Below are 14,876 nucleotides of genomic sequence, written 5' to 3'. Positions count from 1 at the left end.
CTTACCTTTGTGCTATGATTTTTTTCTAGTGTCTAGCAGCTTTCTCTGGCGAAATGGCACTATATCATGCAGCCTTCGAAGTGAGAATGCTCCATGCTTTCACTTAATGGCTGTGCCCGCTGGCGATCTAGGGACGTCCCTTTGTCGCAGACGACAATTAATTGAAAAACAAATGAAGGACGATTTCTTCATTGCTGTAGTTGGTACACTGTACTACCACAGCAATTGCCTTCGACCTATATAACCCGAAAATAGTTTAGTTTTTTCACGTTCAATTGTTCAACGTTATTTTCGTGTAAAAAAAAAATAGTTGTTTGCTGCCTCTAGGCATTTTAGAGTTCCCACATGGGCGAAGGTACGTAAGAAATACGATACAAGTGACATTGAATCTCAAAGCTATTGGGGTGAGGTTGTTTTGAGAAAATGTGGATCACCTTGATGGCACCCTACCTGCGTCCTACTTGAATCACGCTCGAGTTAAATGCGTCCTCCATCTATTCAAGTCTCGTCCTCTCCGCCTAAAGTATTTTTAATCTAGGTTTTCTTTTTTTATGAAATTATTTTTTACAGTTAGCCATAGTTTCATGATTGCCCCGGCAAAGGCGTATAAAAAGCGAACGACGCTGAGACGCCTCATGTTAGTCCGTTTTGGTGATTCTGTTGCCTAAGACGCCGCAATCGAAATCACGTTTTGTGATTAAGCATAAAAACTTGTGCCAGTAAGAAAGTTAGAAAAGTGTTTGCAGCGATAAAACAAGTTCTGAAATTTTGTACATCCTGGAAATCTCTGTGGTAAAGAAATAGTAAGTAGCAAAGGAAACTAACAGGGTGAACCACATTTGAGGATATGATCTGATTACGACCCATTTCAACTTCCTTAACAATAGATAACAAAGCCGTAGCGTTTCGTTACAACTAAACCGACAGTGTTCCTCCAAAGTTAGAAATACGACACATGTGATAAGTTATTCATTAGGGGTCGTTCGATTAACAGGTCCTGCAGTTTTCCCCGCAAAAGCCCGTAAGGCAATCTTAGTTTGTCCTAAACCGTATGTTCAATTTCCAGGTGGCAAACCCTTTTTGAGCAATATCTGGTGACTTGAACAGCTCAGTCAAATTTGTTCCACCAAACTGTGTAAACACGTAAGAACAGAGCAGCGTGAAAAATGTTCCAGAAGAATGCCTTGGCAAAACTTAGTTCCATTAATGAAGTGAAGTGACTCTCATTTAAAAGAATAGCTTTTTGTTCTTTCATTGTTCGTTTTCTAAAATCATTGTTGATTTCTTTTTTGTTTTGCAGACAGGAACAATGAAGGCTGTACGAGTCCATACATTCGGAGGCCCAGAAGTCCTGAAAGTCGAATATGATGTCCCGATTCCTATCCCAAGTGAGACTCAGGTAACTCATTTTGACGTTTTTAAAAATATGTCCAGAAAATCTCTAACAGCAAATTGATGATAGGCTTTGATTCGAGTTGGTGCAGCTGGTGTTAATCCTGTGGACACGTACATTCGTATGGGATTATTTGCACAATTGCCAATTCTGCCTTACATCCCTGGTCGTGATGGCTCTGGAACGGTGGAGAAAATTGGCTCTGAAGTTACTACACTCAAGGTTTTGTATTAGTAACCCCATTTAACAACAGCTTCAAGGGCATAGAAGCCCAACATGAAACTAGTTTATTCTCATTTTTCGCTTGGCCTCGTGACTCTTTAGGTGGGAGATCGCGTCTTTTTCTCTGGAGCAACTGGCTCTTATGCCGAGTATGTTACTTGCGAATCGCATTCCGTTTATCACCTGCCTGATCGCCTCTCCTTCGCCCAAGGAGCAGCTCTAGGCGTCCCATACTTCACAGCTTATCGCGCAATCTTTATCAAGTAAAATGAAGAAAAACTTTTAGAAAGGGTTGTGGGAAAAGGTAAAAGTGAAATTTAATTGTTCTTACTTGTTTACACAGAGGAAATGCCAAACCAGGCGATCGCATACTCGTACACGGTGCTAGCGGAGCAGTTGGTTTAGCAGCTTGTCAACTTGCTAAAGCCCATGGTAACCAATAAATTTAACTGTGACCGCATAAGGTGAAAGAACAATCGAGACGTGAAGGTCATTTCCAACAGGTTTGATCGTCGTTGGAACGGCTGGCTCTCCGCAGGGGTTGGAACTGGTGAAGAAGAATGGTGCTCATTGGGTATTCAATCACAAGGAGAAGGGCTATCTAGAAGAAGCCGCCAAAGCAGCAGGTGGTGAAGGTTTCGACATCATTCTTGAAAACGCATCCGACATTAATCTTGACAAAGATTTGACTGTAATTGGTCCTGATGCTCGTATTGTGGTACGTATAGGATGGTTTTATACAAATTAATTAATTTACTTCACCTGTCGGTTCCTTTGCAGGTTGTGGGTAATCGAGGCAATGTTGATATTAGTCCTCGCTTCCTGATGGCAGTAGAAGCTTCAATTATTGGATGTGCTCTATTCAGGTCCACTCCGGTAAGGCGAATAGAATTTCGATTAACTTTGCTAAATTTAATTATGGTTGTCGTGGTGTAGGACGAGTGGGTCCAAACGGCTGCAGCGGTAGTTTCAGGCTTGGATGTAGGTTTCCTGACTCCGTTTGTCGATAAAGAATATACAATGGAAGGTGTTCAAGAGGCTCATGCCAGCGTACTTAGTCATGAAGGAGGATCTCGTGGCAAGGTGGTCCTGAAAATCATGAAGTAGCTCAATCAGTCGTGTGCTGACACCATTTATGGAAAACGAATATTCAACCAATTGGTTTATTGAAATGAATAAATTCTGGATGTGGACACTTGTTTTTCTTCTTCACATGACCTTTTAAAAATAAGTGATGAAATATTTTGCCATCGAAATGAAAGGAGCTAAAGAAATACAAATGCAGGGACATACCCAATTACGTCGTAAAGTTGTTTAACTTGCCAAACCCGTAATATTTAAGGAGAGAAAGTAATGGCTAATCAATCTCTGTGCATGTCCTTATGGAAAAGTATAGGATTAGATACTAAATATTCGAACCTGTTTTATTGCAAAACATTGTAATTATGGCGTACAAACTTGGCAAGAAACTGCAAATTCCCTATCGTGTTAAGGTTGCATTTTGTCATGCTTTGGATAACTAGCATTATTCTTTATGTTATAAATTATTAAAAATTTACGTTATATTATATAATAAATATTTCGATGCAAATGGAGAATTCAATCATGCAACCGGTGAAACCAATTCCAATTTTACGGTACCTTAATACTTTACTTAACAAGCCGACTGGACGAGAAACGATTGTCAATTGCAACTGCTAAAACACCCAAAACATCATGACCTATTTAAGTTATAGACTAGTTTTGTATGCACGGGAAGACTTGGACAAACATACTTGCCCAAATTGTTGGTTGGTAATAAGCCAATTTCCATTATTAGTTGTCCAAATGTTGTGGTTTCTCTTGTTGTTGATGTATGTGAGGTACTCATTTCTAGAGTAAAAGGCAACTGGTTAACCACGACATTCGTCAGGGAAAGCACTTAAAAATAAGAGCATAATTATACAACCAGCAAGTAAATGATCGTTCTAGCTTTGCCCAAACCTATACACGTTTTAGGATTGTAATCTTTCATACCTTTTTTGCACAGTTTTGTCGTAACGAGACCATTGTTCAAGTACACTTCATCGCCATCGGCCTATTAGTAACTGATGGAAAAACCGATATGGCGTCCCGATGCAAAGCTGAGATTTAAAGGCATTTTTACGTCTAAACTGATAACTTTTATAGCCCTGACTTCACATGCAACGAGACTTGGGTTTGTAAACTGACTCAAAATAAGTGCAATTTTTTCAAACTAAACATTAACAATAATCCATTGGAATCGTTCGGTCGAGTTAGCAATAATTAAATTATTAGCTATAGGTCTAAACTTAGTCTGCTTTCTACCAGGCGTGACGTTTGCTACCGGTTCATCTTAGAGGAAAACCATTTATCACACGTACACAGAATGAGTAAAATATCACCTATCCTACCTTTTTATCGTCTTACAATGACCATGAAACAAAAAAGGCATTTCAGGGATTGTGGTAGTTTAAAGTTGGCTGTAGCTTCAGTTCACCTGTTGTGGTACAAACCAGACATATGACGTCTGATTCTCTTTGCCCCTAAAATACCTGTTGTAAGTATCGCGGGCAAAGATGACAAAAGACTGTGCTTTTTTTACTTACATTGTAAAGGATCGGGTAGCCAGCGGGGGATATCATTTGGGGTATAAAAGAAACGATGAAACTCCATTAGGTCATCAGTTGTTGCTGCCAAGTGTCAAAGTAGCCTACAGTAGTAATTGCCTATCTTATCATCCCCTTGATTTTAATTGTTTTAAAAATTATATTTCCAAGTTTCCCAATTTCATCTTGTTCTACCATGTCTATCAGGTAAGCATTTTACTAATAAACACAACTGTGTTGGTTTTTATTCTTTAAAATGGAATGATGAATGTGAATTGCATGTTGTATACAGAATCTTTATTGTTGCTGCCTTTCTGCTAAGTGTCACGTACGGTGTCTTGAGTGCGAGTGTAGCTGTAGATCTCATCGATACATCTGTGAAAGACGATAATACTACCGTCGTAGACAATTCGACAAAATCCCTGAATATGAGCGATGCTAGTTTCATCAAAATTCGAGATGTTCTTGAAGTCGCGGTAAGACCATTTCACTTTAAACTGTGTTAAACTTAACAAAATGTATGTTTATCTTTTGGTAGAAGCTGGGCCCCATGTGCCAGTGTTTGTGTACCAACGTCACTGATGTCGATGTGCAAATCAAAAGTGTTCCTCGTTTAGACAGCTCTGCGGGCAGTGCTTCGAAAGAGGGCAGCCATTTCTTCGAAGTGCGAGCTGTCCGGCAAGTGAATGTAACGATCATTCTTTTCAGTGTTTGTGTTTTGCAATTAAATTATTTCTTGACATTAGGAATCTGGTGTCAGTGTCAAACTGGATTCCGAAAATGGTAAGCTGTTTGATAATTCGACGGACGAGGCTTTGAACGGAAGCGAGAGCAATGTAACTCTTCCGCCTTCCATCGTCGTCCGGGATGTTGACGTCCAACTACTGGTAACAAAATAATTTTAAGGGTAAAGTTTTTAGTTAAATCTTTATAATTATTAATAGAAGCTGGATGCAAATGTCTCTGACGCCTCTGCTGCCAACTCAACTCTGAATGCAACAGATGATTTGGCCTTTTTTGAGATCCTTGGAGGAGCGTGGAGTTGATGGCTCGGAGTTCGACGACGTAAGTTTGCTTAATTCTATTGTTCGTACTCTTCTTACCAGTCGATCTAAATTTCATAGGGTATTATGGGTGACACTGCCAACGTTTCTAACATTACCAGCGTGATTTTGGAGTTTGCATTCGACGTAGCTCCCAATGCTTCGCAGGCAAATGTGTCATCGTTGATTGTTGAGCGTGAATCTGGTGGAGATGTGCAGGAGTCTGATGACACTGCTTTCGATGAATCAGACATGGATCTCGAAGGTTTGATTTTGCTGAAAGATGAAAATAACTCGACTGCTAATGCAAATAGCACGTTTGCTGATTTGGATGGATCTGAGGTGTAAAACATCGACGGGTAATCGTTCGGGATTTGCGAAGTGAGTATGTGGTAATTGTAAATATCTACCTGCAGTTTGTGAACGGCCGTATATCGACTCCATTGTCTTGTCTAAAATGTTGTCTTCGTTTCAAAATGTGTACAGAGCTATAATTTTAATCTGTGTAGAGTACACGATAATTTTAAACTCTTAGCATTTTCGTTAGAGGCCTCTGAATTTCATGATGCAATTTTCAAGTATTTTAGGACTTCCAGGTCATTCGAAATGTTCCTGCAGAATCATTGAAAGTATTTAATAATAAAAAATTATTCCACTGCAAAATGGACTGCTTAAACTAATCTACAAGCTGTTTTATGTGTGAAGGAATCCAAGCTTTAGGAATGACTAAACTACCGTCACCTGTTCAAGTTGCACATCAAGTTGGTGTTTGCAATCCATTTGAGGTAAGCGGTGATTCGGTTAAAAATGCCGGCAGGTCTGTCTTCACGATTTCTTGTATTCCAGGTGTGTTACATGGCATCGACAGAAAAAAACGGAGCTTCCTGGACAACAAATTAATCTTAAGGAGCTTAATTTTTTTAATAGAACACGAAATGTCCTCGTTACAAAAGATTAAATAACTTACCAATTCTCCCAAGCCGTGGAGCGTCATGGGATCCTGGAACGGCGATCAGGTAAAATGACGAATCTACAGCCCTGGTATTCCTAGAAATGGATCGATTATGATTAACGAAGGGGGTGGGGGAGCGATCAACTGCTGGGTATAAAACCTCTTCCATAGTCGGGACATTCATCAGTTACTTGCAACATTCTAAACAAGACACTACAGTCCTCATATTATAATCGCTTAAATTTTAATTAGTCGTCACAGAAATTTAAAATGTTTTTCAGGTAAAAACAAACTGCCCTGTCTCCAGCGCAATAGTGTAATTAAGATAACCTGATTTGTTTGTGGATCCTGTAGGAAGTTTGTCGTTGCTGTCTTCTTGTTGACTGTCGCCTACACAGTTTCAGGTGCCAGCGTCGCTACGGATGGTAGCAATTCCGAGGAGGCAACTGAAAACAACTCCAAAGAGGCGTTTGAAGATGGTTCCGAGCTGGGCAAAGCGTCAAAGTCTTTGAATGAAACCAGCATCATCAAGTTGCGCGATGTCAGCATCCAATTAAAGGTTACCCACTTGTCTTATTCACTGCTTATTACAATCTAAATCTAACGTGATTAAAATTTGTAAACAGAAATTAAAAACCAAAGTCTCTGAAAACGAGCCAACTGTAAACAAAGCCCATAATTCAACCTCGGGAACTTCTGATGTTAAACTGGGTGACGAAAAAGTAGGGCCTTGTGCTAGGACCACTTGCTTTACTAAGAATGGCACAACTACGTGCACCCTATCTCCTGCCTGTACTACCACCAAAGCTGCTACTTCTTTTAAACTGTCGAAACAAACAACGGCGAAAGCCACCACTGCCAAAACGCCAGTGTTGGACATTTCATCGGATACCTTGCCTAAGAAAATCTGAAATTCTTGTTAGATTTACGCACTTTATGTCGTATGACGAGAATTCTTTTGTTGCAATTTCATACTAACGTATTGTAACGCAATTCCTTATCGACAGCTGAAATAAACAGAGACTTTCAATGTGGAAATGTTTCTTCCATTCTACTCGCTTCTATTCCTTTTCGAAGCAGATGAAAAATAGATTTCTTGTTACTCTTATAACTCATCGGTATTCGCATGGGACATCGCTACCTAGAATGAAGATTGAAAAATTAAAAAGGATGCCATTTAAACATACTTGTAATATTGAAACAACACAACCTGTTAATAATGGTTAATTTGTAAAAATAGCCTGTGATACAAATCTGACCATAAATAAAATTGGAAAGAAATCCAGGAATTCTGACGAAGATGGTAAAAGGGGTTGACTAGAAACAAAAAGATTCTCTCAACGTATCTTACGGACATGCTAGGTTTCAACAACCATCGGATTCAGACGGGTAAAGAGGGAACAGCTTTTCAAACTCTTCGTGAGCTTTACGTATTTGTTGGTCAGAACAATGGAGATTCAACCGTGACATGATATTCCATACGATCTGGAATGAGTTCTGGACACTCTTATCGAGCCGAGACAACAACCGAATAGCTGAAAGTAGTATAACTTTTGATATGATATCCGGGGCAACCTGGTCAATTAAAAAATTAATTCAATTATCAAATCATTGGCTCTTTGTTTTGGTTGTACCTTTATCACCCTGACTGGTTTGGGTTCAGCTAAATTGATAATTTTCGTCTGCAATCTCTTTTGCCTCCTGTAGGACTCCAGTGCTGCCTCCATCCGTTGTTTGTCGATAAGGTCTTCTTCTTGCGGAGTTTTTTCTCCACAAAGTGATTCAGATGATGACGGACTTTGACTAGTTTCTGTATCATCCTTCGTTTCCAGCGAGTCATTAGTCTTTTCAATTAATGGGTTCTGCTCGTTCAATTCTTCGATTGATGCAGACTTTACTTGCAATGTTTCATTTTCGTTGGAATCCCCTTCAATCCTTTGTTCAGTGTCTAATTGCTTCGGAGTTGATTTGTCGATGTGTTTCGATATTTCGCTATCTGTAGATGTCACACCTTCCTCGGACTTGCTCGAAGATACGAGCTGGAACTCGGGTATGACCATAGCGGGTTGGGCGTTGGTGGGTGCAAGCTCATTGCCCGATTCTTGAAAGTAGAAATCGATGAGAAAGTCCAACCATTGTTCGAGATCTCTCATGTGGCATGAATAATGTAGCGCGATGTTGGTCAACGCGATGACCAGCAAATCCGAGCTAAGCCCAGTCACCTGGGCCAAACTGGGGAGTTGTGCGAAACCGTAGAGCTTCTGAAGATGCCTCCGCATACCAAGTGCAATTTCGAAGTCGATTCCGAATTCACAACCGCTACGTAAAACACCACTCAAGATGGCCAGGATCTTTGGCTCAACTGCAGCGCAAGATTGCATGTTCTCAGCAAACACAGCTGATTCGAGGATCTTTTCGTTTCTAGACAAGCAAAACAAAGACCAATGATGCTACATCATAACAAAGTAAACTACGAATTATTATTATGTAATTTACCCTGTCAGGATAACGTTGCTGTAGCAGACGATATTGGCGATGGTGTTGATAGCCAACTGGAAGGAAAGTAAAGCGACAAATAGGTTGCAGCTGCACATCGGAGAAAGCGACTCGGCCACAGGTTGATTGAAGATTTGCATAGATAAATGTTGTAATCGAAACTGCTGTCGTTCTTGTTGCTCACCGGCTTTGTCGCTTTGAATCAGCCTTTGCACGGTGGTGAGGTTGCAACGGACGATGAGACAAAGGGCGGAAGCAGCCACTTCCCATAATTCGCCGGAAGGGCACAGAGTCTGGAACTGTTGGCCGCAGTTGATAATCAAATGACGCAGACATGAATTGCCTATACGGACAAGAGACTCATCGTCTTGGACGACGCATTCCACGTAGAATAGAGTGACTTCACGAAACAGAGCGGACACGTCTGCTGTATTCACTTGGCTGGCCGTTTTTTCAGCTGCGAAGAGTCGGGTCATGACATCGCAAAGGAGACCACATACTTGTTTGAATGTGCCTAAGCCGGCCTGACACGATTTGTTGATGCTCAGTAGGCTTATCAACCAGTGGCTCATACCAGGCAATATGGAACACCTCAGACAGAGAACTGCAAACTCGTACTCTACAAAGAAAAATGGCGGATATTAATTCCTTCAAAAGAAAGAAGATGATGCAATTTGATGTTCTATCGTAAGCGTAGACTTACCAACGTGATAAAAACCAAAAAAGAGGAAGCAACTGAGAATTGCTCGAGACCAACTAAAAAAAATCATAAGCCAGCGTGCAAGCAAACAAGCAAAAAAAAAAAACAAAAGAAAATTAAAAACATAAAATGGAGAGGTGGTAAAAAAAGAAATGTAGAATTCTGGCAAAAAGAAGGCAGATATATGAACCTTCAATATCGACAAGTAGTATGAAGGTGGCCATGACGACTTCGCCAATAGATTTTTGAACGGGATCTTTGGCGTGCGTTAGACAGCAAGTGATTCCGTCAACCAGCAGATAAAAGACTTTGTAAATGCCTGTCGAGTTGTCCCACAGCTTTACAGCGTGACCTGACTGAGGCCTGGGTATGTCGAACAGATTAGACCAGCAACCATAATCTTCGGCTTCCATCTGATCGCGATGCTCGGTCGCCAGAGCGATCAGCGGTTCAAAGTCGCATTCGTTCGGTAAAAACGTCAAACTTCATGGAATTTAATAATAGAACTATGTTAACCTGCGGTTAAAATTAAACGTCCAAATGCGATACCTCATGGCAGAATAGAATACGGGCGCTTGGGTCGGTTTGATACACAGCTGGCCAAGCATTTTGGCAAATTTTTGAAGGTAATCCAATGCTGGATCGGAGAGCTCTGCCACGTACCCTGTCCATACAAAGGAAGTCTTAATCACAAGTGAAAAATAAAGAAGAATATCATTTAAAAATGACTCAACTGTAACACTTTAGGTAGTGCAGTTGACAAAGAATGGCGTCCATTGCAGCATTGGCAAAAATGAGCGGATTGCCACTGCCTTGCTGGACAAAGGCAGCCAATACTTCTTTGACGGTGCTGATATTCTCGGAATGGATAAGCCGACTGCTGCTGCAAATGTCCGTCGGTCCCTGTGGTGGGGGAGGCCAGCGTCGCAGGCAAGCGAATAATGGACGCCAGCCCGAACGAATTTCACCACTCCAGCATTCCACCAGTTCACACAGGGAACTCATCACCTGATCCTGAAGATCGGGATTCAAATTTTCTCTACAAAGGACATGCTCAAAAGGTTTAAACAGCGCTTCGTTGAAATGAAAGTGAAGGGGTTCCGGCTGTTCCTGCAAAACGTGACTGATGATTGATCGCAGGATCTCTACCGATGTCTTGGCAATAGCTGAATCATTGCTGCAGGCCGCTTTCAGCAGAGTAGGCCCGACAATTGCCCAGCAATGTAGAGCGTGATAGAGTGGACGTCCTGTTTTGACGCTCCTTAGCATCACCTCTCCAATTCGATGTAAGACCCAATGGCATTGCAAACTAATGTTCTCTTCGTCAAGGTGGCTCAACTGGACGTGACACAACTGACAGAGTTCCTCTATCAAAAGCAACAGACTTTTCAGGTTCAACTTTGCAGCTGCGTCCTCCATAAGCAAATCGACGCGTTCGCTCAACACTCCGATGATTCGCGCAACCAATTTTGCGTCCATCTGGCCACTGTTTCTGTTCATTTTTGAATGATAAGTTATGAACATTGATCGTATATAAATTTAAACTAACCGATAATTGTCACATTTAACTGCTTTTTCCAATAATTGCTGGATATCATTGTCACTGTTGGGGAGCTGGCTCGCTGCCGTTAAGAAACTGTAGCTGTCAGTAGAACTGCTAAAATGCTTCATGAGTACATGTTTCTATAATTTATATAATTTTATAAAACCTGTCTTCATCCAATCCTCCGAAGGCGGTTGAGGCCAAGTTCAGATCATCATTCGAAGGATCCTTTGAACTACCTGAATTGCTCAATTTCCATTTGATTTTAGAGGTATACTGTTTTAGTTGGGCAGTCACTTTGAATTTGTCGTTCTTCCGAGATTGGTAAAGGCGTCGTTCTAGTTCCGTCACATACAAGCAGCACCTACAAGAATTGCAGCAATCCACAAATATGAAAGAGAAAAATCTATGAACTATACAAATAGGTTAGATTTTATGGCATACCTGAGAATGTGAGTCCAGGCTTCTTTGTTGTACGATGCTAGTTCGAGGCCTTTGTTCAAGACGACATCGAGGCTCAGGATATGTGGTAGATCGATATCAAACAAGGGTTTTGATATTAATCCAGCCATACGAGCCTTCATCAAACGATTTTTGAGGGAGGATTTTTGACGAACCAAGGCACTTCCAAGCTGCGGATTGCCGCAAGCGACAGATGCCAACAACGAGAAGATGGTCCCACATCGATCCTGCAATCCTGCATTAGGGAAATCAAGATTTTCAACGAAATGTAGACGTTAACTGATACACAAATCAAATAAAGTACCGAGAATGTTGGCTAATTTCGCGGCACTCTGCAGACATTCTAGTGCTTGAGAAATGGCTTGATTGTCCGTTTCATTGGACGTCGGTGACACTCCATTAGAATAGATAAAGAGGAACGAGTCCCAGAAGCAAGTTAGCAGCCGGCGGGCAAACTTGAGGCCTGCACAGAATAAGTCAATAAGAAAACTCATTATGAAGTCAAGTCCCAGATTCAATTTGCGCTGGGGGGAGGGGGGGGGTAGTTGGTGTACCTGCTTGACGACGAGGTTCGCGTAGCAAGAAGTTGGGTGTAAAGGCGAAATGAAGTTTGCGGCAATCGGACAGGAAACACGTCGCTTGCTCAGTGCATTTAACTTGTCTAACGTCTATATTGTTGACGTCAAAGTTGAAACGTTAAACTGTATTAGCGATCGTTCAACCAAACTTAGATTTCATATTAATCGTGCGTACCAGTTAGAAGATTGATAAATGCACAGCTGGACATCATTGATGTGTTGGAATCTGCATTAACATGAAATCCTGCGTTACCGATTACATCGCAGACCAGTACACCCTGGTAAACTTCCGCTAAGAATTCGGGTGTCAAATAAACCAGTATTCCACTGTTTAGTACGCTAGCGATGAAATCGTCCTATTTCAAAAAAGTCTAAATTAATTGCAGCAAACAGAAAATTGTTATAACTTGGAATTACTTCGCTTTGAGCGACGAAACCGGATCGCGACGGATAGTATTCGCGTTTTGCCAGCTCAAAGTTGAGCAAGAGTGTCACGTAAGTGGCCAAGTAGATGCCGTCAGCGTTAAAGATGACGTGGTCCTGTCCAGCGCCTATGAAAAAATAATGTTATTTCCTAACATCTTTAGATTTTTCCGAGTGTACTCAAAAATAAAATGTCCTACTTTCGCAATAGCTGGAAGCAAATTGCTGGAGCGCCAAGTCCACCTCCAGGGGACTGCGCCAAGAGCCAAGATTAGGAATGAAAGATTGAAGATCTTCAAGAAACTTGCGAGCGGCCAGTCTTTCTAAATCAACGTGATTCGAACGAGCCTAATGAAATCAAATTAAAATGAAAGAAATCTATGCATATCAATGACATTAATTGTCAATACTGCGTATCCATCGATTTGCCCAAATAGCTGGATTTCGTGTTCGGATTCTTTGTCCATCGACTCGACGTCTTGATCAATCATCTCTGGTCCTTCAGTCACTCCAGATGCAGTGCTGCAATTGTCATCATCATTGTTAGTCATCATAGTTTCCTTCGTTTCCTCGTCTTCCATTAAATGGGTTAGATCGATCGTGATAGTTGGTGGCTTCAGGGGAATATTAGTTTGATCTCTCAGCAATTGCTCATAGGTTTTAGGCATTCGTAATCTAGTAGGATAGCTCAGGGCACCTACCAAATCAAGCAATGCAATTAAGGAAAGTGTCCCTGCGTGATGAAAACTATACTACACATACCGATATAGTCACAACTTTGCAAATCCTCGTAGAGCAAGTTGATTTTTTCCATGAAACTATCAGACATTTGCAACGAAGTTGGAGAGGCCGTTAGGCTCAATAGGGAAGTCAACAGCGTATTTGCACAGGTCAAAACAATTGTTCTTAACTCGACGTTATCGGTTTGCATGCTTTCCTCCATTCCATCAAATAGTCTGGAAACGAAAACAAACATTGTAAAATCAATCGCTTGAAAGTAACATAAATTCAACGTACACTCGGAGAATGCCGAATTCATTAGGCTCGGGAAACGTTTCTTGATTGTTTGCTTCGATGAGAAACGGTCCGCCAATGACTAACAATCGGTGAGATTTGGAGAAGACCTGAAAGCGAAACAGATTTGAGCGCATTATATCTATTGCAGATAGTGAATCGTTTACCTCTTTGATGGTTTTAAACATTTCAATTCGAGTGGCGATATGATCAGTGACCAATAGGCGGTGGAATAGGGATTCTAACGGTGCACGTAGCACACTGACATTGCCAAAGAGTCGTAACAGCTCGCACCCTATGCTGGCAACAGATCGCAGATCAGAAATTCTGCACTCGGTGGTGGCTGGAGCATTGGGACAAGGGACACCAACAAGTTTCAGAAGAGTGGGACAGAGGGTTCTCCAGACAAAACTGTGGCTTCTTGAGCTTAGCACGACTCCATCAGGTAAATTGCTAAGCAAAGCTTGGATAGACTCCAACGAGAATTCGATGGGGAATAATTGGGATGTCACCAGGCCATCTTCTAGTTTGTCACACAGAAACTGAATGATCGGAATGATCTGGTTGACGTCACAATCACCAGGAACGACGTTCTGTGGATTGGGTGTCACGCTGATGGCTATATTTTTGGCAAACGTTTGTAAATTTTGAACAGATGCGGTTTGGAGGGCTAATTGGTGTTTGCGCGATCTTATGCCTCCATTTTGACCCATATCTAGCAACCGGGTAAGGAGATCTACTGTGACGTGTGCGTTTAGGTTGAGATATTTTGGCTCCAAGCAAGCAAAACTGATATAAATCTGTAGGAATAGATGCTGAGGTTAATGAGTTTAAGTGTTGGGCACAATCAAGCAATGGCTACCTTTGACATTTCAATCTGGACTTCCTCTGAAATTTTTAACCAACATGGAAATGAAAGGCAATCCAGTAACTGAGACATCAGCCACTGACGATCATCTGGAGGATCACAGTGCTTTGCAACAAAATGATTGTCTCGTAGTAATTTCTGTATTACAAAAATGTTGGTAAATGTATAGACCAAGGAAAAGATGTATATTAAGAACTTTGATACCTGAACACCCATCAATCCTAGTTTGAGTAAGTGGCCTGAGTTAGAGACGAGAGCAGAGTGCAGGGCAACAAAACATTTTTCCCTGAGTTCGTGTGGTGTGCTCTGAAGTAGTCCAGTTTGGGATTCCAACATTTCTGGAAATGAAAATTAGTAAAGTAAAGCATTGTTTTGAAACACTTAAAAATTCATTGTAAATATTGTTCATACCCAAGGCTACTTGACTCTGCTGCTTGATGTGTAGGAAGCCACGTCCGAGTGCTTGTGAGTCTCGAACGAGACATTTCAGCACGTTTTCCATTGCCATTTTGCACTCATAAAATCAATAGTAGTTTTCTAATATGTATATCCCGTCTACGTAACGAGGATAAA

General features: G+C 41.2%; 3 protein-coding genes and 1 pseudogene across 6 annotated transcripts; 3 read left to right on the top strand and 1 right to left on the bottom strand.

Annotated features, from left to right (window-relative positions):
• The first annotated feature begins 637 nt into the window (after positions 1-637).
• On the top strand, positions 638-2,808 carry LOC130689805 (quinone oxidoreductase-like). 3 transcript variants are annotated; one of them, XM_059495984.1, is made up of 9 exons: positions 776-792; positions 1,067-1,211; positions 1,301-1,399; positions 1,463-1,615; positions 1,718-1,878; positions 1,959-2,047; positions 2,119-2,333; positions 2,396-2,491; positions 2,552-2,808. In XM_059495984.1, the coding sequence occupies exons 2-9, from the start codon at positions 1,167-1,169 to the stop codon at positions 2,720-2,722; spliced, it is 1,029 nt and encodes a 342-aa protein (XP_059351967.1). In that variant the 5' UTR covers positions 776-792; positions 1,067-1,166; the 3' UTR covers positions 2,723-2,808. The 3 variants fall into 3 exon arrangements, with proteins under 3 accessions (XP_057368729.1, XP_059351967.1, XP_057368728.1); XM_057512746.2 differs by lacking the exon at positions 1,067-1,211 and having other exon boundaries at positions 638-792; XM_057512745.2 differs by lacking the exons at positions 776-792; positions 1,067-1,211 and adding an exon at positions 901-1,021.
• Positions 2,809-4,270: 1,462 nt separating this feature from the next.
• LOC130689905 (uncharacterized) lies at positions 4,271-5,801 on the top strand (annotated as a pseudogene).
• A 618-nt stretch (positions 5,802-6,419) lies between these two features.
• Positions 6,420-7,248, top strand: LOC130689907 (uncharacterized). The gene is made up of 3 exons (XM_057512846.1): positions 6,420-6,500; positions 6,574-6,778; positions 6,846-7,248. Exons 1-3 carry the CDS (start codon positions 6,490-6,492, stop codon positions 7,128-7,130), a joined length of 501 nt encoding a protein of 166 aa, XP_057368829.1. The 5' UTR covers positions 6,420-6,489; the 3' UTR covers positions 7,131-7,248.
• Positions 7,249-7,387: 139 nt separating this feature from the next.
• LOC130689903 (brefeldin A-inhibited guanine nucleotide-exchange protein 3-like) lies at positions 7,388-14,876 on the bottom strand. Of its 2 annotated transcripts, none has more exons than XM_059495719.1 (21): positions 14,715-14,876; positions 14,508-14,641; positions 14,298-14,441; positions 13,603-14,235; positions 13,439-13,545; positions 13,184-13,377; positions 12,832-13,118; positions 12,622-12,769; positions 12,416-12,549; positions 12,174-12,354; positions 11,975-12,088; positions 11,725-11,883; positions 11,403-11,655; positions 11,125-11,322; positions 10,965-11,069; positions 10,150-10,907; positions 9,965-10,079; positions 9,606-9,898; positions 8,716-9,334; positions 7,854-8,640; positions 7,388-7,794 (listed from the first exon to the last, which is right to left on the bottom strand). In XM_059495719.1, exons 1-21 carry the CDS (start codon positions 14,809-14,811, stop codon positions 7,585-7,587), a joined length of 5,670 nt encoding a protein of 1,889 aa, XP_059351702.1. In that variant the 5' UTR covers positions 14,812-14,876; the 3' UTR covers positions 7,388-7,584. The 2 variants fall into 2 exon arrangements, with proteins under 2 accessions (XP_059351702.1, XP_057368827.1); XM_057512844.2 differs by having other exon boundaries at positions 10,965-11,072; positions 14,715-14,875.

Source organism: Daphnia carinata, chromosome 6, assembly GCF_022539665.2.
Source record: "Daphnia carinata strain CSIRO-1 chromosome 6, CSIRO_AGI_Dcar_HiC_V3, whole genome shotgun sequence".
Taxonomy (NCBI): Eukaryota; Metazoa; Arthropoda; class Branchiopoda; order Diplostraca; family Daphniidae; genus Daphnia; species Daphnia carinata.
The sequence above is the reverse complement of the archived record's forward strand: the minus strand, read 5'-3'. Positions and strand labels throughout refer to the sequence as shown.